This window comes from Coffea arabica, chromosome 6c (assembly GCF_036785885.1).
Source record: "Coffea arabica cultivar ET-39 chromosome 6c, Coffea Arabica ET-39 HiFi, whole genome shotgun sequence".
In the NCBI taxonomy this organism is placed as follows: domain Eukaryota; kingdom Viridiplantae; phylum Streptophyta; class Magnoliopsida; order Gentianales; family Rubiaceae; genus Coffea; species Coffea arabica.
The window spans coordinates 62,912,590-62,937,596 of NC_092320.1; the positions used below are offsets into that span (position 1 = coordinate 62,912,590).

The 25,007-nt window shown below is 36.6% G+C and overlaps 1 protein-coding gene and 1 long non-coding RNA gene across 4 annotated transcripts; both read left to right on the top strand.

Moving 5' to 3' along the window:
* Nucleotides 1–3,440: 3,440 nt before the first annotated feature.
* On the top strand, nucleotides 3,441–15,480 carry LOC113697480 (uncharacterized). 3 transcript variants are annotated; one of them, XR_011816292.1, is made up of 5 exons: nucleotides 3,441–3,616; nucleotides 4,575–4,676; nucleotides 9,545–9,761; nucleotides 14,503–14,617; nucleotides 15,081–15,480. It is a non-coding gene; the product is annotated as an uncharacterized lncRNA (long non-coding RNA). The 3 variants fall into 3 exon arrangements; XR_011816290.1 differs by lacking the exons at nucleotides 14,503–14,617; nucleotides 15,081–15,480 and adding an exon at nucleotides 9,879–12,910; XR_011816291.1 differs by lacking the exons at nucleotides 14,503–14,617; nucleotides 15,081–15,480 and adding an exon at nucleotides 12,017–12,910.
* Nucleotides 15,481–19,827: 4,347 nt separating this feature from the next.
* On the top strand, nucleotides 19,828–23,067 carry LOC113696963 (uncharacterized). Its single transcript, XM_027216340.2, has one exon. It carries the CDS (start codon nucleotides 19,828–19,830, stop codon nucleotides 23,065–23,067), a length of 3,240 nt encoding a protein of 1,079 aa, XP_027072141.2.
* Nucleotides 23,068–25,007: the final 1,940 nt, after the last annotated feature.

Genomic DNA, 25,007 nt, shown 5'->3' on the forward strand with positions numbered 1-25,007 from the left:
AACCCTAAACCCTAAACCCTAAACCCTAAACCCTAAACCCTAAACCCTAAACCCTAAACCCTAAACCCTAAACCCTAAACCCTAAACCCTAAACCCTAAACCCTAAACCCTAAACCCTAAACCCTAAACCCTAAACCCTAAACCCTAAACCCTAAACCCTAAACCCTAAACCCTAAACCCTAAACCCTAAACCCTAAACCCTAAACCCTAAACCCTAAACCCTAAACCCTAAACCCTAAACCCTAAACCCTAAACCCTAAACCCTAAACCCTAAACCCTAAACCCTAAACCCTAAACCCTAAACCCTAAACCCTAAACCCTAAACCCTAAACCCTAAACCCTAAACCCTAAACCCTAAACCCTAAACCCTAAACCCTAAACCCTAAACCCTAAACCCTAAACCCTAAACCCTAAACCCTAAACCCTAAACCCTAAACCCTAAACCCTAAACCCTAAACCCTAAACCCTAAACCCTAAACCCTAAACCCTAAACCCTAAACCCTAAACCCTAAACCCTAAACCCTAAACCCTAAACCCTAAACCCTAAACCCTAAACCCTAAACCCTAAACCCTAAACCCTAAACCCTAAACCCTAAACCCTAAACCCTAAACCCTAAACCCTAAACCCTAAACCCTAAACCCTAAACCCTAAACCCTAAACCCTAAACCCTAAACCCTAAACCCTAAACCCTAAACCCTAAACCCTAAACCCTAAACCCTAAACCCTAAACCCTAAACCCTAAACCCTAAACCCTAAACCCTAAACCCTAAACCCTAAACCCTAAACCCTAAACCCTAAACCCTAAACCCTAAACCCTAAACCCTAAACCCTAAACCCTAAACCCTAAACCCTAAACCCTAAACCCTAAACCCTAAACCCTAAACCCTAAACCCTAAACCCTAAACCCTAAACCCTAAACCCTAAACCCTAAACCCTAAACCCTAAACCCTAAACCCTAAACCCTAAACCCTAAACCCTAAACCCTAAACCCTAAACCCTAAACCCTAAACCCTAAACCCTAAACCCTAAACCCTAAACCCTAAACCCTAAACCCTAAACCCTAAACCCTAAACCCTAAACCCTAAACCCTAAACCCTAAACCCTAAACCCTAAACCCTAAACCCTAAACCCTAAACCCTAAACCCTAAACCCTAAACCCTAAACCCTAAACCCTAAACCCTAAACCCTAAACCCTAAACCCTAAACCCTAAACCCTAAACCCTAAACCCTAAACCCTAAACCCTAAACCCTAAACCCTAAACCCTAAACCCTAAACCCTAAACCCTAAACCCTAAACCCTAAACCCTAAACCCTAAACCCTAAACCCTAAACCCTAAACCCTAAACCCTAAACCCTAAACCCTAAACCCTAAACCCTAAACCCTAAACCCTAAACCCTAAACCCTAAACCCTAAACCCTAAACCCTAAACCCTAAACCCTAAACCCTAAACCCTAAACCCTAAACCCTAAACCCTAAACCCTAAACCCTAAACCCTAAACCCTAAACCCTAAACCCTAAACCCTAAACCCTAAACCCTAAACCCTAAACCCTAAACCCTAAACCCTAAACCCTAAACCCTAAACCCTAAACCCTAAACCCTAAACCCTAAACCCTAAACCCTAAACCCTAAACCCTAAACCCTAAACCCTAAACCCTAAACCCTAAACCCTAAACCCTAAACCCTAAACCCTAAACCCTAAACCCTAAACCCTAAACCCTAAACCCTAAACCCTAAACCCTAAACCCTAAACCCTAAACCCTAAACCCTAAACCCTAAACCCTAAACCCTAAACCCTAAACCCTAAACCCTAAACCCTAAACCCTAAACCCTAAACCCTAAACCCTAAACCCTAAACCCTAAACCCTAAACCCTAAACCCTAAACCCTAAACCCTAAACCCTAAACCCTAAACCCTAAACCCTAAACCCTAAACCCTAAACCCTAAACCCTAAACCCTAAACCCTAAACCCTAAACCCTAAACCCTAAACCCTAAACCCTAAACCCTAAACCCTAAACCCTAAACCCTAAACCCTAAACCCTAAACCCTAAACCCTAAACCCTAAACCCTAAACCCTAAACCCTAAACCCTAAACCCTAAACCCTAAAAACCCTAAACCCTAAACCCTAAACCCTAAACCCTAAACCCTAAACCCTAAACCCTAAACCCTAAACCCTAAACCCTAAACCCTAAACCCTAAACCCTAAACCCTAAACCCTAAACCCTAAACCCTAAACCCTAAACCCTAAACCCTAAACCCTAAACCCTAAACCCTAAACCCTAAACCCTAAACCCTAAACCCTAAACCCTAAACCCTAAACCCTAAACCCTAAACCCTAAACCCTAAACCCTAAACCCTAAACCCTAAACCCTAAACCCTAAACCCTAAACCCTAAACCCTAAACCCTAAACCCTAAACCCTAAACCCTAAACCCTAAACCCTAAACCCTAAACCCTAAACCCTAAACCCTAAACCCTAAACCCTAAACCCTAAACCCTAAACCCTAAACCCTAAACCCTAAACCCTAAACCCTAAACCCTAAACCCTAAACCCTAAACCCTAAACCCTAAACCCTAAACCCTAAACCCTAAACCCTAAACCCTAAACCCTAAACCCTAAACCCTAAACCCTAAACCCTAAACCCTAAACCCTAAACCCTAAACCCTAAACCCTAAACCCTAAACCCTAAACCCTAAACCCTAAACCCTAAACCCTAAACCCTAAACCCTAAACCCTAAACCCTAAACCCTAAACCCTAAACCCTAAACCCTAAACCCTAAACCCTAAACCCTAAACCCTAAACCCTAAACCCTAAACCCTAAACCCTAAACCCTAAACCCTAAACCCTAAACCCTAAACCCTAAACCCTAAACCCTAAACCCTAAACCCTAAACCCTAAACCCTAAACCCTAAACCCTAAACCCTAAACCCTAAACCCTAAACCCTAAACCCTAAACCCTAAACCCTAAACCCTAAACCCTAAACCCTAAAAACCCTAAACCCTAAACCCTAAACCCTAAACCCTAAACCCTAAACCCTAAACCCTAAACCCTAAACCCTAAACCCTAAACCCTAAACCCTAAACCCTAAACCCTAAACCCTAAACCCTAAACCCTTCAATTGTGTTTGGGTAATTTTGCATATTTCCAAAGTTTAGGCCATGATGTCGTAATTATCCCAAAGTCTAGGGGTGTGAGCTCTAAATTAATCTAAAATTTGTCCGGATGAACGTGAACATTTGCGCAAAAATAACACAATAAAATAAAAATTTACAATAAAACGAAATACTAATAAGAAGGTTGTACAGAATGATGGATGTAACTTTTCTTTAATTGCGGAAACGAATTCCTAATTATGACGTATATAGCATCTACTGATACCTCGTTGCTTGATCTTTTTAAATCAAATTACATCACCCATTTTCCGTGCAAGGCAATCTCTTCTCATTGATCCGTTAAAAAAAAAATAATAATAAAATAAAAAGTTAAGTTGCGCTGAGACTTTGTTCATTATTCGAAGATGCCTCTGAATCCTCTGCTCTTTCCTAACAGAATGCCCGTGATGTTCGTATTAGCCAGAGATGGCGTCGAGTTCGAGGTTGACAACATCCCCGGGTAAGCAATTACCGTTCCTCCTCAGATTTTCCTTATTAAAGTTATGGGACCAAATCAAATTCATCCCTCTGTGGTAAGACGCCCTATTATCGAATTTGTTTCGGCTGTTACACTGAAAAAACCGAATTGTTTTTCCCTTCTCGGCATCTTTTCCTGTTCGGTTTTGTAGTAATCATGGAAAGTCGGGTGATGTATTTCATCCTAGGCGGATAATTCTTGTATTTATACCCGATTTGAGGATGCAGACGATTAATTAGGTTTTGGTTCTTCAATGGGTATCTTTTTCTTTGTGGCCATGGGTTGTTTAAATACAGACATATCAAACTAGGGGAAGGCCTTGGAAGGTGTTATCCTCGTATGTAACTCTCACATCGTATGCATAATTGTAACTATGGATTGCAGATGTATCTGCTTGGCAGTGTAAAAATTATTTTAAAAACAGGATGGCACACTTTAACCTGAGAAGCGCTATTCAGAATTATTAAAGCGGGTGCGTTTTATATTTCTGTGTCAGAAGGATAATCCTGATAGTTTGATATACACATGTTCAAACCGATACTGTCAACAGTGATAGACTTTTCTTAGGTTTTGAAAAGATATTATACCACAACAAATATCAAAAAGCAGTATTCCTTCAGATGTAAACATGGCTAATTACACGATGGGCCAACAAATCCACTGAATAATTTAAAATCTGGGAACTTCCTTTCTGCCAAATCAGTGTATTCTTCACTCCAAAGGCTTCATTCCTATCATTTGACCATACCACTTAACATTTATGATCCTTTCCTGCAACTGGTTTTAAATCAGTGCATTGCTAATATATGGTACTTGTTTGATGATAATCCTACAATTAAGGAAGATTCTATGTTTGTACACTAATTTCATTCCCGATTTTCCTTTTACATTAATACTGATTTTTTTTTTGGGTAGAAAATTAACTCCTTTTGTCTCTCAGAGCTCAAGGAGGACATGTCAAAGCAAAGGGTTGTCCAATACACGCGTGGTTTCTGTTGCAAATAAACCTGTTGGAGACTTTGCTGCTTTTGATCTGCCCCTAGTAAGTTGGCTTTGCACGTTTTGTTCCACACGTCATTCTTCATTATCTTATAGTCTCAAGCGTTTTGTAGTCAATAAAGTAACTATACCTACCACAAGGGGCTTGTGCATTTAACTCGTCCGGTCTCAAGCCAGATGTGAATTCCCATTTTCCTGATGTAATAATTATTTTGTGTCTTCTGCATGGGAGCAAGCCCTACTTGGTTTACCAGAAAACTATGGTTATAACAGTTGAATAAAAACTCTAAATTCCAGCCCAGTTCCTGGAAAAATGGTGAAATATACAAAACGCTCTTTATGGTGCTCTAGGCTAGTTTTCATTCTGATTGAATCATTTCTGGAAAGATAAGGTGATTTTTCTTTGAAGATGATGCATACGTTAATACACTGGATAGTCTCCTTGCTGCTTTCCAAATGTGGGTAGTTTTGGTTTCTACATGCTGCATTTGTTTGTGTACGTTCCTTGTGGCACAGGTGCACTGGGTTCCAGAGCAAAAAAATGCTTTTTCTAACTGTCCTATCTGTACAAGATAAGGGTTATCAGATTATAAGTATTTGCAAACTATTTGTTGGTCTAGTATTAACTGGAAACCAGTGTACTTAGATTATATGGTACAATACAATAAACCTCCTTGAACTAAGGATCCAGTTCAAGGTTGCCTCATTCTGTTAATAATGGTGTCAATTTACACCTTTAGGTGTTGATTTGTGTCAGATGACTTAAAAGTAGTTCTCAATTTTTAACTCCATTAATGGAGCTGCTGATAGTTCTAATTTATTCTATCACTAAACTTACACAAGAAAATGTGTTAAATCAGGACCATTCTCCACAACAAAATAAGTCATTTACCTGAATTTACAAAAAATAAATCTACAAATAAACTCAAACTTCACTCAAAGCAGACAGGGATCAGATTGGTGGCAATGGATATGTCGGCTGTGGTACTAGAGGGGAATAGAACATGTGTGATTTGAGGCTAAGCATGATATTTGCGGTGAGGTGAGGAAGTGATTTGGTGGTCAGGGTACGGGCGCGTGGTTCCAGATGAAGAGGAATGGACAGCTGGTGTGCGACAAGCATTGAAGTGGGAATAGTGCAGTTAGAGAATGCCATGAGGGGAGACTAGGTAGGGTTTGGTGGCTCCCTCGGTGATCTTTTTTTGGTTCTTTCTTTTTTCTTGTTTTGTGGGGGTGGGCAGAAGGAAGGCTTTTGCCGTTTGAGTGGGTTATGTACAATGGGGTTTGGGTGAGTATTGACTTGGCACCAGCAGAGTTTTCGAAGGTTGGAGAGGTAACAGAGCCAGCAGAGTATTGACTATTGAAGCATATTGAATTCTCATAACTTTCTAGGGCATATTGAAGCAACTTTGATGCCCTTTTGAGCCTCTTTGCATAGGTCTGTTGATATTAAGTTCGCCAAATTTTCTTTCAATTTTAATTATTATTCCTGATCCGTAACCTTAAAATTGGGAACCTATGGGTTTTTAAGATTTTCAATGCCCATGTTTCCTGAAAAATTGTATAAGGCTCCCTATCCCTATAGAGCAAAAGAGCGGATGGAGTTCAATTGATTCCTGGCCAGACTCATTTTGCCACAAGAAGTAGTGTAAACCTAAACCCTGTGATTAATAGATAAGAGTTACAAGACATTTATATGAAAACTAAAATATTGTACTTCATCTTGGAATACAGTTTATCCCACTATGCTTTCAAGGTCTTGAATCTCATAAATGTTTGGTTAGCATCTATGGGTTTGTTTCCATCACTATGGAAGACTTAAAACTTGGCAATGGTCATTATTCCGGAATATTATTGCTTGAAAAACCAACAAAATGAAATAAATAAATAAGCAAGACCCCACCAGCCCTCATCTATGCTTCACCTCTCTCCCCAAAAATCTCCATGGCTCTCCAATCTCCCCTCACCTAAACCCCTTCCTTTCTCCCTTCGCTCCACCGTGTATGTTATCAGTACTTGGGAACCCTCAGCTATGCTTCACTTCTCTCCCCAAAAATCTTCATGGCTTTCCAATCTCCCCTCACCTAAACCCGTTCCTTTCTCCCTTCCCTTCACCGTGTATGTTATCAATACTTGGTTCCCTTCTCCCCCAACCTCCTCAGCAGCAGAAGGCAATAATTGTCATTATGCTACCATGACATTTTTTCACGTTTGAAATTTGAACTCAATATTTGCCAGTTTAAACACTTACTCTTCAACTATTGTTATAAGTCTTGCACTGGGCTTCAGCATAGCTAAGGTTTTTATTTGCCTGAACGTGCTACAAACTTATGGGACTGATATTTGTTGATTGAGTATGTATATTGCTGTATTACCATGAAGATGATCATTTTGATGCTTTGATTTGGTTGGAGGGAGCCTCAACAAGTTGAGTGCTGGTTTTTGGCCTCTTCTCGAGTTTTTGTCAACTTGATATGAAAAATGAGATCAATGGAGAATTTAATATTAGCCAGGGAGCTGTCATTTTTCTATATTAGGGTTTATTGTTGAAACGGATTAAAAAAGAGTCTGGGGGAGGAAAATAAGGAAAACAAAACTTACAAGGAAAAGCAGCAAAAGATGAAGAAAAAAAATGATAAAACTAAGATTTGGTAGATTGCCATTGCGGTGAAAATACCAAACATAATATTCAGAAAAAGGAATTCTCATAAATCTATTACCATTGAGGGTGTCATTGCCATTGTCATTCCTTGGTCTATGCTAAATGTCTACTAGGCCTGCTAACATCTTCTATTAATCTTTTGTCAAAAGGTTTCAGAATTGGATCTTAGAGTTATATATGTCAAATCCTTATTATGGGAGTATATCATCATGAGTTTTCCCTAAACCCTCTAACTCTTCTCTTTAAATCCAGAATTTTGTTTAGCTTTGACTATCATTTTTCCATCGGTTAGGAAAATATTCAAGAAACGTAAACGAAGCATAATATAAATCAAAGATACAGTTGAAGGGTAATCCATATTACCCTTTTCTTGGGATCTTAATCTGCTAGTTCTTTACATAAAAGGACAAGGATGGATGGTGTCTCCATTTGTGGAAAGTAAAAGTGATAAATGTTATGCAATGTCACCAGTGAAAATTTACATTTCAAAACTGCTTGCAGCATGATGGTATTGAAATTTTGTTTAAATTAAATTTAAAGAGATACAAAAACTTTCAAAGGCTGAGAGGAGGCAACCGTATATTAGTGGACAGCATAAAGCTCTCTAACATCAGGATACTGATTGAGCATGCAACAGCAGACAAATGTAGAATAAAAATTGAAAACTAACACAATTGCTGTAAATAAATTGTATACAACAGAGGTTGTGATACCAATTGATTTAAGGAAGATGATTAAAAAGGAATAGGGGAGAAGAGATAAAGAGGACAAAAGTACCAAATATCAGAAGAAAATCAACTGAATACTGCAGTGTCCAAGAAAGTAAACACTGAAATTTTAATAGGTAATTGCTAACCTTAACTCTACAACCAGACAGCTCAATAAACATTTCGTACATCTAATCATTTTAACTATGTTGCTATATGCATAGATAAATTAATAGCACAGCAGGTACACTTCAAAACAGGTCTGCCTGTTCTGATTACAGTTTCCAAACGATTTGTGTCTCTCAAAATAGTCAAAGTGCATGTGTCACTATGTCATATATCTGTTCTTTTCTTTGTTATATTGCAGCTTTCAAAGGATGATACGCCTACTGATTTATGTTCCCAGGATGATAGCCACTACCATGTTTATCAATTATTTGAAATGGGTTTAGAGGTTATGTCACCAACATGACCGCACAGCAATCTATTGCAAATTGCAATAGATTGTCTGGCAAGATGTAAATTTGAAAAGAGAAAGAGGGAAGAAGAGGGGGGGTAGTGAAGCCAAAGCTATGATCATTGGTCATACTTTATGAGCAAAAAAATCCACACAATAATCTGGGAACTTACTCTAGGCCAAATCAGGGAATTCCTTCCAAGTTTTTAGACCTTGTTTCCTATCATTTGTCCAGCTACGGTACACTTGTTCGACATAAACTTGTTTGACTGTAATCCTACAATTAGGGAAGATTATATGGTTACGCACTAATTCCGTTCCTGGTTTTCTTTTTACATTAATTAAGATTATTTTTCTGGTAGAAGATAAATTCTTTTCCTGATTATACGCATGGTTCTTGTTACAAATAAACTTGTTAGAGACTTTGCTGCTTGTCATATGCCCTTGGTAAAATTTTTTTTTTTTTTCACTTTCTGTACTATTGGGGGATGGCCTTTATCGGATATCTGGGCAGGAGGCCTATATGGTTTACCAGAAATGAATGGATATAAAAAGTTGAATACAGGCCTCTGGATTCTAGCCCAATTCTGGAGACTCATTTCTTCTCCTTTTTGTCAAAAATTCTGTTAATGATGAATTACAGAACATGCATTTTACAGTAGTCTAGGTTAATTTGCTGGGAGATTTCCTGAATTTTCTTTCACGACGATGCATAGGTTAAGACGCTGGATAATCGAGTGGCTGCTTTCCAAATGTGGGTAGTCTACATTTCTAAATGGTGCATTTGTTTGTGTACTTTGCATGGTGCAGGTGCACTAGGCCTTGAAAGCAAAAAGTGTTTTTTCTAAGGTGATGGAAACAATTTTTTTCTTTTTGTATGAAACACTTCAACTGAAAAGGAAAGATGCTACATAGTGTAAAGGCATTTACAGAGCACTTATTCAGTTAGATTTCTGCCCATTCTAATTAAATTAAGCTCATTTTTTTTTATATTTGAGAGCATGGTTTAATTTTATAATATATGCATTTTTTACAGAGTTATGTCATAATATTTTAAAATTAAATTTACCTTTTTCTGTTATCAGTTGAACATCAGCTGCTGATCGGACAGCAATCTCGCACAATAGATCTGTCTGCGATGAGGTATTGACAAAAAAACACGCATACCAGAGGTGGGTGATCATTACTTGAAGATGGTTCTGAATCCTCAGGTGCTTCCTAGCGGGATGCTGGGATCTTTCGTGAACGACATATTCGTATTGGCCAGGGATGGCAGGAAATTGTAGGTTGAGAAGATCCCAGGTAAGTAATCGTAGACACTAAATTTTTCTTAATTTCAACTCAATTACTTTTAGTTTTATTTTTATTTTTCACTTACAAAAGTGCCTAAGTAGTTGCTTTAATTTTTACTTTTTATAGGTTTGTGCAAAAAGGTGAAAAGGAGAAAAGAAAAATGCGATTCAAAATTGGAAAAGTAGTAGTGGTTTTTTTGTTTTTAATCCAATCAAAATTCAACCAAAAAAAATCTTAAATTTATCCAAAACTCAACCAAAAATCTACCCAAAACCCAAACAAAACCCATGCAAAACCCAAGCAATAGCCTGGAAGTAAGGAGGTCCATTGGCCCAGTTCATTTCTCCAAAAAAAAAAAAAAAATCTCTATTCACGCACGCATTCCTTTTTCATGCAAAGTATGAAACCAGAAGCACAAATGCAGAATAGCTGGAAATTTTGGGGCAGATTTTATTTGATGGATTTTTCCTCCTTTTCTCTCTCCATGTTTTGGATAGTACAGGACTAGTTCATCACTCGAATTTCTATCCAAAAATCAAGTCAACAAGCAGATCAAAAGGGTCAAAATAAGCAACATAAACCCACATTCAATCCAAACCCTTATTCTTAGGCTTTGGGAGTTCTATTCCATTTAAATATCTAGCAAAGAGAGATTTTAGGGTTTCTAAGAAAGGGAAACGAGTGAGGGGGCGGTTGCACAAGATCTGGGAGTGTGAGGAGAGAGAAAAGGCAAGAAAACAAAAGCAGCTTTTTCTGCAAAATCTGGAAACAAGCTAGTGGACCAGCTCTCTTCCAATTTGATTTTCTCTCTCTTTATTGATCTAGTGATTATTTTTTATGCACCTTCTAAGGATATAGAGGAATAAATTTTGTGTTGAAATATTTTTCTGATAACCAGTACGGAGCCCTCAAATCGAAGCCTGAAACTGCCTTCCTAAAAAAGTTTTCTTCCAAAACAGTGAACAGGCTGGTCGACCAGTCATGTTCGTCATCATTTTCCCGCTTCTATTGAGATCTTTCTGGTGATTTCTATGTTTCTGCGTCTTCTACATTTCATTAGAGAAACTTTTGCGTTGAGAGGTTTCAAGAAAAACAGCTTCAAGACGATCAAATCAGAGCTTGAAGTTGCTCCCTTGGCAATTCTGGGCACCAACAGCAGCCACTGGATCTTGCTTCGTTTCGACATCTACACACTTTTCTGGGACTTTGCAACGCTCAATAAGCATCACAGATAACCTTTATTCATACTTTCCTTTGGATATAAGCTCACATCTGCATTTACATCCATTAAATATGAGATCAAAAGTCTTGCCTTTGCTGTGCATGTTTCATTTTTCTCCACTTCATGTTACATATTCTTGTATTGGGTTCCAAAATCTTGCCTTTGGACGTTTGAATCTTGTGTTGGTGTTTGGGGTTGAATGATCTTGTGCTTGTGTTTGGCCAGAAAAAAAAAATATTTGGTTTTTCCCTTTTATTCAAGATTGAATAGTTATTTTTGGTGTTTCATTTGAATGTTTTCTTGGCTGGTTGAACACTTAGAGTCTTCATTAGTTTGCTGATTCCGCCTGAGTTTGGAGGATGATAATGAATATTTGCATTTTGCCCCTCTCCCTAATTTTGGTTTAATTGCACTAAGGTTCAAAAGATTGTGAAAATGGATTAAATTTCTTCCCTTCAAAGCCTTAATTTCTTTTCATATGTTTATGCATGTTTTGACTAAATTAATTTGGGTTTTTAGAGTATAGTTGGGGCTTTGAATAGAATTTGTTGGTTTTAGATAACTTAATTAGACAATTTTAAAAATTTATGCAAATGAATTAGATAAGAAATGGGCTGATATGTTATTTTTTGTTAAGTTTGTGATATGGGCTTTGAAACTCAAGCCCAATATCTTTATTAGGTTTAGGGTTGTAAAAATGAATTGGGTTGGGCTATCTATAAATAAGATGGATTTGCCTATTTTTCTTGGGCCGAAGTGACATGGCCCAAATGTATAAAATGGCCTAATATTGTTTTCTTGTGTAATCAGTTAAGCCATTTGGCTCGTGATCTTTTGAGTAATTTTCTTGTGGTTCAAAAATTTTGAATTTCTTTCACTTAGACCTTTAATTTAATTATATTTTGGCCCTCAAACTTTATTTTTATTGAATTTTGACCCTCAATCTTTTGTAAAATTATATTTTGATCCCAAAATTTTTTTAATTTTTGCAATGTAGCTCCTGACTTTTTTTATTATTTTGTTATTTCTCAATTACAATTAGGGTTTTAGCCATGGTTCGTGAGCGTTTAGACCTCCATTCACCTACGGATTTGAGACAATCGTTGTCCTTCATTTCTACGATGCCGTCTACATGTTCATGCGAAGTGATTGTTTCCCATTCTTTCATGTTGCTACCAACAAGAGCTAAGTTTTTGATGTGCAACTTGAGGTCGTGTGCATCTTCCGCTTGCATAGACGACATGCTATTTTGTTAGTCTTTTTCAAGATATGGTCGACATTTTGCTATATTACTTGTTCGCAAGAGGTCCGAGGCTATTGGAGGGTTCTTGAACATGCAATATGTACTTGGTGCATGAACTTCTACAAGCTATCCTAGCGACATGTCCAAACAATTGTGTGGATGTTGACATCTATGAGCATCATCCATTCAATGAGAACCAATGTGTGGCTGTTTCGTCAAGGAATTCATCAATCACTTGCTGCTTTTCAATCATCCTATCCACGATTTGAGGACAAATCTTTTCAAGAGGAGGGGAATGATGTAAAATGGAGCTTCCAATTGTTTAATTCATCCAAGACAAATGAGCTCAAGTGATTCAAGTTATCATACCTTATTATTATTAGTACTTTTACTGTGATATTTATTTAGTTAGTAGGAATAAAGTTCGGTCCAAAATCTCATGTTGATAGATGTCATTTTGTTAGCTAATTAGTAGGTTAAGTTCGGCCAGCTTAAGGCCTTATTAGGCCCGAATTTAGTCTTTAGTAGTTAGGGTAGTTGGGTCAAGCCGTGGCTCAACCCATCTTGGGAGTTGGTAGGTTATTTATATTTGTATTTTTCTTTCGTTTTGGGAGATGAGAGTTTGGTGAATTTTCCAGCAAAGTGCTGTTAGGAAAACCTCTTTTTCATGGCTTGCAAAAGCTAGCTACAGAATCTTAGTGCTGTTCCTGAGGTGCTCGTAGACTCATCGATTGAGAAACACACTCAATCGCGGTGTCTTTCTACCTTTGTTTTGATGCTCGAGCGGTTCTTTGTGTCGTTCTCAATTCCGTCTTTCCAACGTGTTACCAGTCAATCTTCTAGGTTCGGGTCTCGTATAGAATTCGTATCACCTTGGGGAGCCCTTCTCTAAATAAATTTCCTTTTAATTTTCTTTCTGATAGTATTGCAATTAACCAAGGTAAGACGTGTGAACAAACAATTTGTATCACAGATTATAACTAATCCAGTAATGGCAGTGCAAAAACTAACATGCAGATACACTTGAACTAAGATTATCTTATTTGTTTTACCGGAGTGAGATTACTTTACAACACACTACAATAGTCTGTTTAGATGATAGAAATTGATACTTTTATAACATCAAACTCAGCTTTGTGTGTGTATTTGTGTGTGTGCGTGTTTGTATGCGCATGCACGCGCACATGTATTTCTACGGGATGGTATTTTCTCCTTTCTGGTAATTAATTATATCCGGCAGAATTAATATTATTAGATAAAACACATGACTTCTGCAAGGAATTCCAAGTTGCAAGGAGTTTTAACACACGATCTATTACCACGAAAAGTCCAAACATCAATGGATTTCTGACTGAAAATCCATTTACCATAATTTATCCAATAGCTGGAGATAACATTCTATACTAGAACTCTTAACATTTATTTATGTTACAGCAAGAACAATTTGCTAATTGTTCCCTTAAATGCTTGTAAAAGCCGTTTCAAAAAAATGGGTGGGCCAAAAACACCCCATGTTGTGATGGTGATGGCAAGAAATGTCCAGTCCGAAATACGGCCAAACTTGCTGCCTGGAAGAACTTAGGTTAGAATGTAGGGAAAAATTAGGAAATGAAAAGAGATCTGTAAATGAGGATACAAATCATTGCGGGAAATAAATTAATGAGAATCAAATATAAACTGAAAGCGATTGCCTTTTAAATACAGAAATCAAGGGAATTAATGTGCTAATGAGAATCTTCTTTTAACATTTAAAACAATTCAATCTGGGACATTTTAAATAAAATGATATGAAATCACAGTAAGTGGAATTTTGGGATGTCAATCAAAGGTACATTAATAACTCTCCATCTTTTAAAGGATTTTCCTAACAATTGTATCTCATTTGCTATATAAATGCACGCAATCACATTAATTCCACTATCTTTATTTAGTCACTTTAACATGCAAAGAAAGAAAAAAGGAAAACACCAAATCGATCACCTAATGCCTCTCTTAATGTGTCAAATGCACCGCTGATATAATAAAATCTCTAATTTAATGAAATATAATCGGGTTCCTATGCATAGAGAGATTCTTTGTTTTTTAGCAAAAATCTTTGGTGTCTTAATTGTTTCACTGATAACCAGACAGACACCTTTGAAGCTGGTCGACTGTGAATGTACCATCCCATGTATATGGATTGGCCTTCGCATGCAAATTAATTCTTATCCTCTAATGCTCGTTTTTCCATATATATCTAAAAGTCTTGCATATATAAATTCCTAAGTTCTCTTATGCATATGCAGATAAAAGTAGCACACTTTAAGATTCAGAATCTTTGAAAAGAGACAAGAACAAAGAAGATGGCAGCCATTTTCAAGATCCTTTGCTTGTCTCTCTTTCTTGGTCTATTGAGCGCAGGTAGAGCTTCTAAATGCATCACTATATCAACTGCGGCAAATTTCGAAAACAATCATAGAAACTATACATATACATATAAATATACATATACATATATATATATATATATATATATATATATATGCGTGTGCACGCTGTGTCGAGCAGGTGCACGTTTAATTTTGAAAAAAAAAGAAAAAGAAATTAGATATGTGTATTGATAAATTTTCATTAAAATCTATACTTCAAAACATCTTTTTTTTTAGGTGGGAGATAAAATAGTAGTGTTATCAACTTCTATTCTTTTGGCTGGTCCAGTTTTGACATACAATGCATGTATTTCCATGTTTTTTGATGCATGCATTTCATTATTAGTTTAATAATAATATGTATGTGTATAATGTATTTATCTTTGAAATTAATAAATAATATATGTTACGCTGTTAATTGGTAGTAGTAATTCATTTTAACTTTTAACTTGCAGGCACTGCAAATGCTCAAGGATGCTCTCTATCAAGTCTGATCATATTGCAGACTCCAACAGGGGCAAAGGTACAATCCAAGCCGGAGTTCAAACTCACCATCTTTAACGATTGCACTTGCACTCAGACCCAGGTCAAGCTATCCTGCTCCGGCTTCCAAAGTGTTGAAAAGATTAATCCCGCCGTCCTGTCTCAAAATGGCGGCGGCTCTTGCCTCGTTAATGGTGGCCAACCGATCTATTATGGTGTTACACACGGCAATTTCAGTTTCAATTATGCAGCCGATAATCAGTACCCCTTTAAACCTATTGGCAGTCAAATATCCTGCTCTTAGATTGTTCTTGAAGTGGAATCCATGATTGAATTGTGTTTGGTTAATTCCAGTTTTCATTTTAATGTTACCTGGTAGTACATTATCAACATGCAAATTAAATAAGATGAGTTTTTGGAATTTATATAAAGTTCTTGTTATATTTATGAATGGCTTATATATTACGTAATTTGTTACTTGTTTAACAAACAAGTAATAGAAAATGGATACTTGAATATCTAAGGTCTCTTTTATCCTTGAATTTCTTTTTTTTTTTCCCTCTTTGAAAACAGGAACTAAACGTAGTATGTTCTATTTAACGGACAAAAGTGCACAACACTAGCAAACTTCTAATTAAACGTAGTATGTTCTATTTGATTGTTGCCGTAATCCTTGAAAAATGGTAAGAAAACTCCGCACACCGCTAGCAGCAAACTTCTAAAACTTAGTATGTGTTCTGTTTAATCATCGCCTTAAGCCTTGTAAAATGGAAAGGGGAAAACCCCTCAAAATGAACATTTTTTCAGAAACCGAAGATTGAGTTTCTACTTGACCTTTTTTCTCCTGTACAGTATTTATCTTAAATCCATTGACAATATTCCAGATTTTTAACCAGCCTAGATGCATTCCAAGTGACTCGCAATATTCAAATCAAATGCTACAGTACAAAGTCGTTAAATGAGAGTCCAATATTTGCATGCAAAGGACAAAACTTTAAACAATTCACCTAACTTCTAAGCCTTGTATGTACTGGTACTCTTTGCTTAAACCTTGTAGAATTACCAAAAGCAACCCCTAATGAACCTTTCTTGTAAATCTCTATAATTTCTAGAAGCTACAAAATTACTTATCTACCATGCAACACTCAAAAATTAGTAACAAGCCCATAGATAAATCCTACACTACATAAACCGTGGAAGGGCGATGAACAGTGATTTGTGCCGGTTATTTTGTAATTTATTTCACATTTGTTCCCTTTCTTGTCATTTTTCAGCTGCAGCCTTGTATGGGTTCTATTTTCCTCTGATTCATTTTCCTTGGTTGACTTTCTTTTGGACTTTTTTGTCCTTTGTCCTGGTTATGCTGTTATTTATATATGCATTTTGGACATCACGGTCTTTTTAATGCTTTGGGAGGCATCAGATAGCACATGTTTCTTATCATTCTGTTCCCCGCAAGATCACCATTATCTTCGACCAAAATCCATTTCTATCCATATTTGCCTGCCATCATTCTTACTCTAGCTTTGCGCGTTTTCATCTGGCTTTGCGCATTTTCATCTATATGAATATGAAGTCAGCCACCTCTTCATATACATGTCATTGCCAGTATATAGTGCATGCATGCCGCGTGTATTTTTCGTGGATAATCAGCTATATTGAAGTTATCTTTCAGTGTTGTTCAGTTTAAGATTTGAGCCATTTTCATCTGTATTAAATGTTAATGTCAGGTTTCTCCATTTTCTATATTCTGCTCAGTTGTTTATCGATTTCGCTTTCTTTTTCCAGCTATCTGTGTGACTCTTCTGTTTGTCTTCCACTCGGTTCCTCAGCAACTCCACTGCTGTTGCATTAGGGTCATTAACGTAGGATATATTTTGCATGCATGCCGCGTGTGCTTTGCATGGATAGCCAGCTATCTTCAGCTAACCTTTCATTCTTAATATCTTAGACATTTAAGCCATCTTATCTCATCTGTGTTCCTCGCTGATTTGGAGTTCTTCCATTATTGTCGTTCTTTTTCTTTTCCCTATCTTCTATTTCTTCTCTGTTTTGCAAAAATTCTACAAGTGTTCTGTGCTTTTGCTTCGTTTGCCTCTTCCGTTTTGTCTTCCTTTGTGTTACTGGTGAGCTACCATATCCTTTCTCTTACTGGTCAGTTACCATCTTGATTTATCTGTCCTTTATCTTGCTTTTTCCTGTCCTCATGCTTTTTCGTTGTGATGAGCTTTTCCATGCATGTTGTGCTCTGTATGCATTTTTCCCCTTTCTCTCTTTTAACTAGCTTTCTGTGTTGCTGCGGTTTTTTTCCTTTGTCATTTTGAAATTTGTTTGGTGTGTGCTATTTCTTCTTGCTTTCTATTTGTGTCAAAAATATTGACATTCCTTTATGTTATGTGTTTTTGTATCAGCTGCCTTCCCTCTAATTTACGCTCTGGACTTTTGTTGCAGCGTTTTGGAGGTACTAACATTTGTTTTATACTCAAATTTTGCATTTCCATCAACTATGTCCATAATTTACTCTGACTGTGTGTTTTGCTGCATAATGTACTCTGATTCTGTGGCTTTGTTTGTGTTTCGTTTAAATGCGATCATTGTTCGCAATTTCTTTTAGCTATGATATTTCTACTTTTTCCTCCTATAAATTTTCTTCTTTGGAGTTATTATCTGTCCTATACTACAAGAAACTTTCTATCGCGTCTATTATGCCCTGTACGCTTTTTCCTATGAAGAGCCATCTTCTAATATGGGTCGAAAACGCAAGTATACATCTGAGGATGAATGTCGTATACAAGCTAATGAGCGCCGGCGACAAAGATATGCTAAAAAAGTAACAGAGAAACAGAACCACATACAAGACAGTGGTGAACGTCAAAACAAGGACAGCTGCAACACAGATGTTATGCCTGTTTCTCCAACAGACCATACAGTTGTTGATGTGCCTGTTGACAATCATGTATCACTTTCAGCTTTATTGAAAGCTAAGTGCATGTGCTATGAAATTCCTGTCACTGATATTTCTGATAAGCCAATCGTCCAATGCAGCTCTACGAATGATGCTATTGATCAGAGTATTTTCCACCCTCCTGAATTTATATCCTATATTGGTTATGAAATTTAATGATAACCAACAACCTACCACTATTTGTTTTTGCTATATGAACAGCTATTACAACAATTGACCATGTGGTTTCTGATAACACCGTTTCTTCCACTACTTTTGAAACAAATAGCCTGAGCCATTCTTCACCTGTGTTACCAACTCTTCTACATGAAGGCTCTTCGTCCACCAGCAATCCACAACATTCAAATGGTACTTATATACTTTAAGTGCCTACATGAAAATCTCTGTGTGCTCCTATTTTCGATGTTTTACAGCCTGTCTATTCTTTCAATTTCTTAGAACGGCTTGTATTTCATATGGTATAGATGTTCATCACAGACGAAGGAAAATACCATTATTAGAACAAATACCATCTGAGCCAAGTGTTTTGCCAGAGGTTTCAGATTGCATATTTTGTCGTGCTAAGCGCTTTTATATGGGACCACCGCGATTCTGTTGCTCGGCAGGTGAAATTCGTTTAGTCGAAACTGAAATGCCAGATAAATTAATTCACCTTTATAAGGCAAATACTCCTGAAGCTAGAGAGTTTCGATTGTGCATCCGTAGTTACAACAATATGTTTGCCTTTACATCCTTGGGGGTTCATTACGACAAAGATTTAAGCAGAAGGAATAATGGTATATACACATTCAGAGTGCAAGGCCAAGTTTATCACTTCATCAATCCATTGGTTCCTTCTGAAGGTGAGAGAGCAACAAATCTGCAGTTATATTTCTATGATACACAACATGAAATAGCAAATCGCATGGCAATTTCTAGCAAGTTCAAAGAATCTATTGTGGAACAGCTTAAGGATATTCTACAGGATAATCCTTACTCCACTTTTATAAGAAGTTTGATCGACCTTCATGATGCTGAACACTATAAGATTTCCCTCAAATCAGATCCAGGTATGGATCAAAGAGTTTACAATCTTCCTACAGTATCTCAAGTAGCAGCAATATAGAATGAAAATGATTATAACACTGGTGATGGCATTCGAGACATCCAGATTTTCACAAGAGCAGGAAATAAACGTATACTAAAACAGTACTATGGATGCTATGATAGCCTCCAATATCCTCTTATATTTGCAAGAGGTGAGACCGGATGGCACAAAGGCATACTCCGAATACCAAAATCTGATATTCTGAACCAAGCATCCGGAACATGTCAGAAGGAAAATATTGTATCACTCCAGAATTGCTCACACATAGATGAAGTTATATCTGCTGAAGAAAAAGGTATAAATAACAAATTCATCATTATCTATAGTACCAAAACACTGATTTAGATTTATTTCTATTATGCTATATTGCATTGAATTGCAGCTTTATATTATTGTTCCTTATAGCTAATCAAGACTGGAAAATTCAGATACATATTCTCTTATATTTCAGACATGTCTATATAATTTCTGTCTATTTATTCTCTGCTTACAATTCCAAGCTACTCATACAAATTTACTTATATTTAAATTTTTCACATCTAATTTGTATTTCATATTTTCATCTGCTTTCCACAGCAACAAAAAAAAAAAGACCAAGAGACCAACGGTCTCTTGCCGTGAATACTACGCATACAAATTCCAAATAAGGGACCATGATAGATCAAATATGTTACACATAGGAAGATTGCTGCAGCAATATTCAGTGGAAACATATATTAAACTAGAGACATCACGATTGGAATTTCACAAACATAGGCAGCAAAACTTGAGAACTGAGGTTTATAAAGGACTGATGGATACTATAATTGGTGGTGAAACTTCTGCATCAAACATTGGAAAGCGAATTATTCTTCCAGCAAGTTTTATAGGAGGTCCCAGAGATATGCGTCGAAGATACATGGATGCTATGTCACTTGTTCAACGGTATGGAAAACCTGATATTTTCCTTACAATGACATGCAATCCATCTTGGCCAGAGATTAAAAAACATTTAGCAGATGAAGATGAAATCCAAAATAGACCAGATTTGGTTTCTCGAGTATTTCGAGCAAAAATTGAGCAATTAAAGGATGATTTGTTCAAGAAGAATCTATTTGGTGAAGTTGCAGCTTATACTTATGTGATTGAATTCCATAAACGAGGATTACCACACGCTCATTTTCTAATTATCCTCAAACAAAGATCAAAGATGTTTTCTCCTGAAGCATATGATAGGATTGTTTCTGCAGAGTTACCAGATCCAAAAGAGTCACCTTATTTACATTCATTGGTGCTAAAACATATGGTTCATGGACCATGTGGTCTTCTAAATCCCAATTCTCCATGTATGCGTCAAAATCGCAAGTGCAGAAATAACTATCCAAAAGATTTTTCTGCATACACTAAACATGGAAGAAACTCTTATCCCATTTACAGAAGACGTAATGATGGAAGAAGTGTTATTATCAGAAATCACACACTTGATAATCGATGGATTGTTCCATACAACGCATATCTTCTTGCAAAATTTGATTGCCACATCAATGTAGAGATATGCTCTGGTATTGAAGCAGTGAAGTATATTTACAAGTATATTTACAAAGGACACGACAAAGTTATGTATCAGATCACTTCTCAACAAACTGAAAATATCATTGATGAGATTCGCAATTTCCAATCTGCTAGATGGATTTGTGCTCCTGAAGCCATGTGGAGGATATTTGCATTCGATTTAACCAATATTCATCCATCAGTAATGACAATGCACTTGCATTTACAAAATCATCAGTCGATATCATTTGCTGAAAATCAAACATTGGATGATGTTCTTGCTAATGAGAGAAATTCAAGGACAATGTTAACAGAATTCTTCTCTATGAATCAAACAAATAAGAGAGCACAGGATCTGAATTGTCTCTACAAAGAATTTCCCAAATATTTCACTTGGGATGAAGGTGATCGAATATGGATGGACAGAAAACGTGGAGAAGTCATTGGCCGTGTTAACACAGCCCATCCTATTGAAGGAGAAAGATACTACCTCAGAATGTTACTCATGCACGTAAGAAAACCAACTTCCTTTGATGACTTAAAATCTGTTCATGGTCATATATCATCTACATACAAAGAGGCAGCAGAAGTTCGTGGACTGCTTCAAGTAAACAATGGTTTTGATGAATGCTTATCTGAGGCACTTGTATACAACATGCCAAGTTCATTAAGACAACTTTTTGCTGTGTTGCTTGTGCATTCTCCACCAACAAATCCAAGAGCTCTTTGGTTGAAGTACAGAAATCATCTATCAGAAGACATTCAAAAGAATTTGGCATTATCAAACGAACAAGTACAAATTCAAGTGCTCAGACTCATTGATCAATATATGCAAATTATGGGAAAAAATATAGATGACTACAACTTGACAGACATTCCTTACCATCTCTTGTGCTCAGATAGCTGCACTAAAGATATTGAAACTGAGTACCAAATACCTGTTTCCGATGAAGATTTGGCTTCAGTTTCAATGTTGAACAAAGCGCAAAGGTCTGCATTTGACAGAATAATCGAAAAGCTGAATAGAAATATTCCTGGTGTTTTTTTTATTGATGGCCCTGGTGGAACTGGCAAGTCATTCTTATATAAAGCATTACTTGCAACTGTGAGATCAAGGGGTCATATTGCACTAGCAACAGCGACTTCTGGTGCTGCAGCATCATTGTTACCTGGAGGACGGACGGCGCATTCTCGCTTTAAGATTCCACTTCACCAAGACAATAGCCAAACCTGTAACATCTCAAAGCAAAGTAGCATCGGTAAGCTTCTAAAACTTGCAAAGTTAATTATATGGGATGAAGCAGCAATGGCTAAGAAATATGCAATTGAATCATTTGATACGATGCTTCGTGATATTCTGGATTCTGATGTTATATTCGATGGCAAAACTATTGTCTTTGGTGGTGATTTTCGACAAACTCTCCCTGTTGTTCAAAAAGGTCAGAAAGAAGATTATATATCTGCATCACTGATCAATTCTTACATTTGGCCTTATCTAGAAAAAATACAGCTAACTGAAAATATGCGAGCACGATTGGACCCTCAATTTTCTGATTTGCTGCTTAGAATTGGGAATGGCACACAACCAACAGTTGGAGATAGCAGAATTCAATTGCCATCATCTATTCTGATACCTTTTGTTGACGATGCTGCTTCTCTCGATGAATTGATAAGTGCTGTCTATCCTTCACTTACTGATTTCATTTACAATACTTCCGCTGTTATCAATAGAGCCATTCTTACTACAACAAATGAGTTTGTCCATCATATAAACAACCTTTTGATTCAAAGATTTCCTGGTCAAGAAACAAGATACATAAGCTTCAATCAAACAATTGACCCTTCAAAACAAGCTGATCATGGAGATTTTCTGAACACTATCCAACCACCCGGATTACCACCCCATGAATTAATTTTGAAACCTTACTGTCCTATTATTCTTTTGAGAAATTTGAATCCTGCTGAAGGTTTGTGTAATGGAACACGTTTAACTTGTTTGAATTTTGCTCGTAATCTTATTCATGCACAAATTGCTTCAGGAAATCACATTGGAAAACAAGTTTTCATCCCTCGCATTCCACTTCATAGCTCAAATGATGAGTCTTATCCAATACCATTCAAACGAACTCAATTTCCCATATCTCTGTGTTTTGCAATGACCATTAACAAATCACAAGGACAGACACTTGATTTTGTAGGAATATATTTAAAAGAGCCAGTCTTTTCACATGGTCAATTGTATGTTGCAATGTCCAGAGCAAGAACTGCAAAAAAACTAAAAATACTTATAAGACCAGTTACTCTTGAATGCATACCACAGAATACCACCCGAAACATTGTTTATCAAGAAATCCTTACAGCTGCAACACTCACTTGAGTAATTATGCTCATCACTTTGCTTGTTGTGTATTTTAGAATTAATATATGTGTGCTTGCATTTTAATGATTTCCACTGCATTCTTCTTTGTCCATTCTATTTAGCTTATTCACGTCATATAATTTTCAGCCATCAGTATTATTAACCACTTTCACCAATTTATATGTTCGATATTATGTAGTTATGACCAGCAGATATATTCCTGTTAGCACTTTGACTCATGAAACAAAGGATTGGATGATCAAGGTGATTGTCACTGAAAAATCACCAATCTACCCAGGAAAAGATCAAACATCTTGGTTCATCAGACTCATGTTTTCAGATGAACAGGTTACAAACAAAATATTTCCTATAGCATTAATTGTCATCCCTAAAAACTTATTTCTCAAAAAATATTATTTTACCATGAAACTGCTTACACTTCCATCTTAATGCATCACTGTTCTGTAAATATGTTCCTTTACTTATTACATTACCTCTTTTCCCAGTTAAATATTTGTATTTATATTCATTGACTTTCCCCTCTCTTTCCTTTTGACAGCATGAATCAATTCAATTAAGCGGATGATGTCTACAGTAGTGAGGGCCCAAAAAATTTCCGGATTTCAATTTCTAGAAAAAAAAAAGGAGATAGGCATGCGCTATTGGCTCCTCCAGCACTTAAGAGGGTGCAATGGATAGTAACAAAATGAAGGGTTTTCAATAGAGCCAAAATTTAAATTACAAGAATCAAGAATGCAAATTTGAGATTAATGATGTTTTAATCTTAGGAGTTCATTCTTATGCGCTTAGAGGATTGGAGGGACTTCATAGATCAACTAACAGCCTTTGTATGCAGGTTTGTGAATTCTTGGCCCACTAATATGCAGATGAGACATAAATGGGAGAATGGGATATCACCTAAATAGTGGGAGCTTTACCTAAGACATGAAACCAAACGACAGGGCCATGAAATGAGTAATTGGTCCATGAAACAATTTGAAGAAAATTGAAGAGGAAAATCGGACTAGTAGACAAGACATGATGGATAGAAAGGCCCATCCCTCTGGGCTGTCAGGAAGCTGAAAGTTCTTCCTCGAGATATGACTTGCAGACGCTATGTCAAAGAAAGTACAACAATGTCCAATAGTCCAAATGAACAGCATAGAAAATCGCTAAGTCATATCAAAGCATTAGTTATATCATCATACTTTTTTTCCCTCCAGTGTATCTTTTCAATTTGAGTTGTAAAGGAATTTTAAGAAATAAGAACTCCTATAAAGAGGACAGATCATGCAGGTATTTGGAAAGTTGAAATTGAAGAACTTACCAGTAATAACTGTTTATCCTATTTACCAGTAAATGAATAATAAATCAACTATGTCCATTTTAAGAGATCCAGAAGTTTCTTTTGTTCTGTTTAAATGATTTCGGCATAACCAAAAAGATATATGGATATCCAAAAAAAATGGGTAAAACACATTCTAAACCTACAAGAAGAGTTCAAAAATCATGTCCTACAAGAAGAGTTCAAAAACCTAAATTTCTTTTTTATTATATTTTTTTTCTAAATTTTCATTATTGCCCTTGGTCAATGGAGTGTTTTACACGCTCAAAAAATTCGGACGATATTCTGGATTCTATTAACAATTTAATTAATTGGAACGGATTCAACAGTTTGGAGACTTAAGTGTTCTATTTTGAAGTTTAGAGATTGAAGTCAAAAATTGCATTCACTTTAGGAGTTCAAAATGAAATTTACCCAAATTATCTCTAATAGGTCATAATCGTAAGATTCTTTTTCCTTCCTTTTTTTTTTCCCCCCCTGCGAGCACCCAAAACCTTTTTTGGAGAATACACCCAAAACCTTGGTCAGCTGCAATTGCATGTCACCTTCACCTCAACGGCTCTGATTGTACGTGTTTCTCTAGATTAGACCGCTTTAATATTACTAAAAAAAA

Coding starts and splice junctions, on each gene's coding strand:
- LOC113696963 (XM_027216340.2), top strand. CDS start 19,828: ATGTTACACATAGGAAGATTGCTGCAGCAATATTCAGTGGAAACATAT.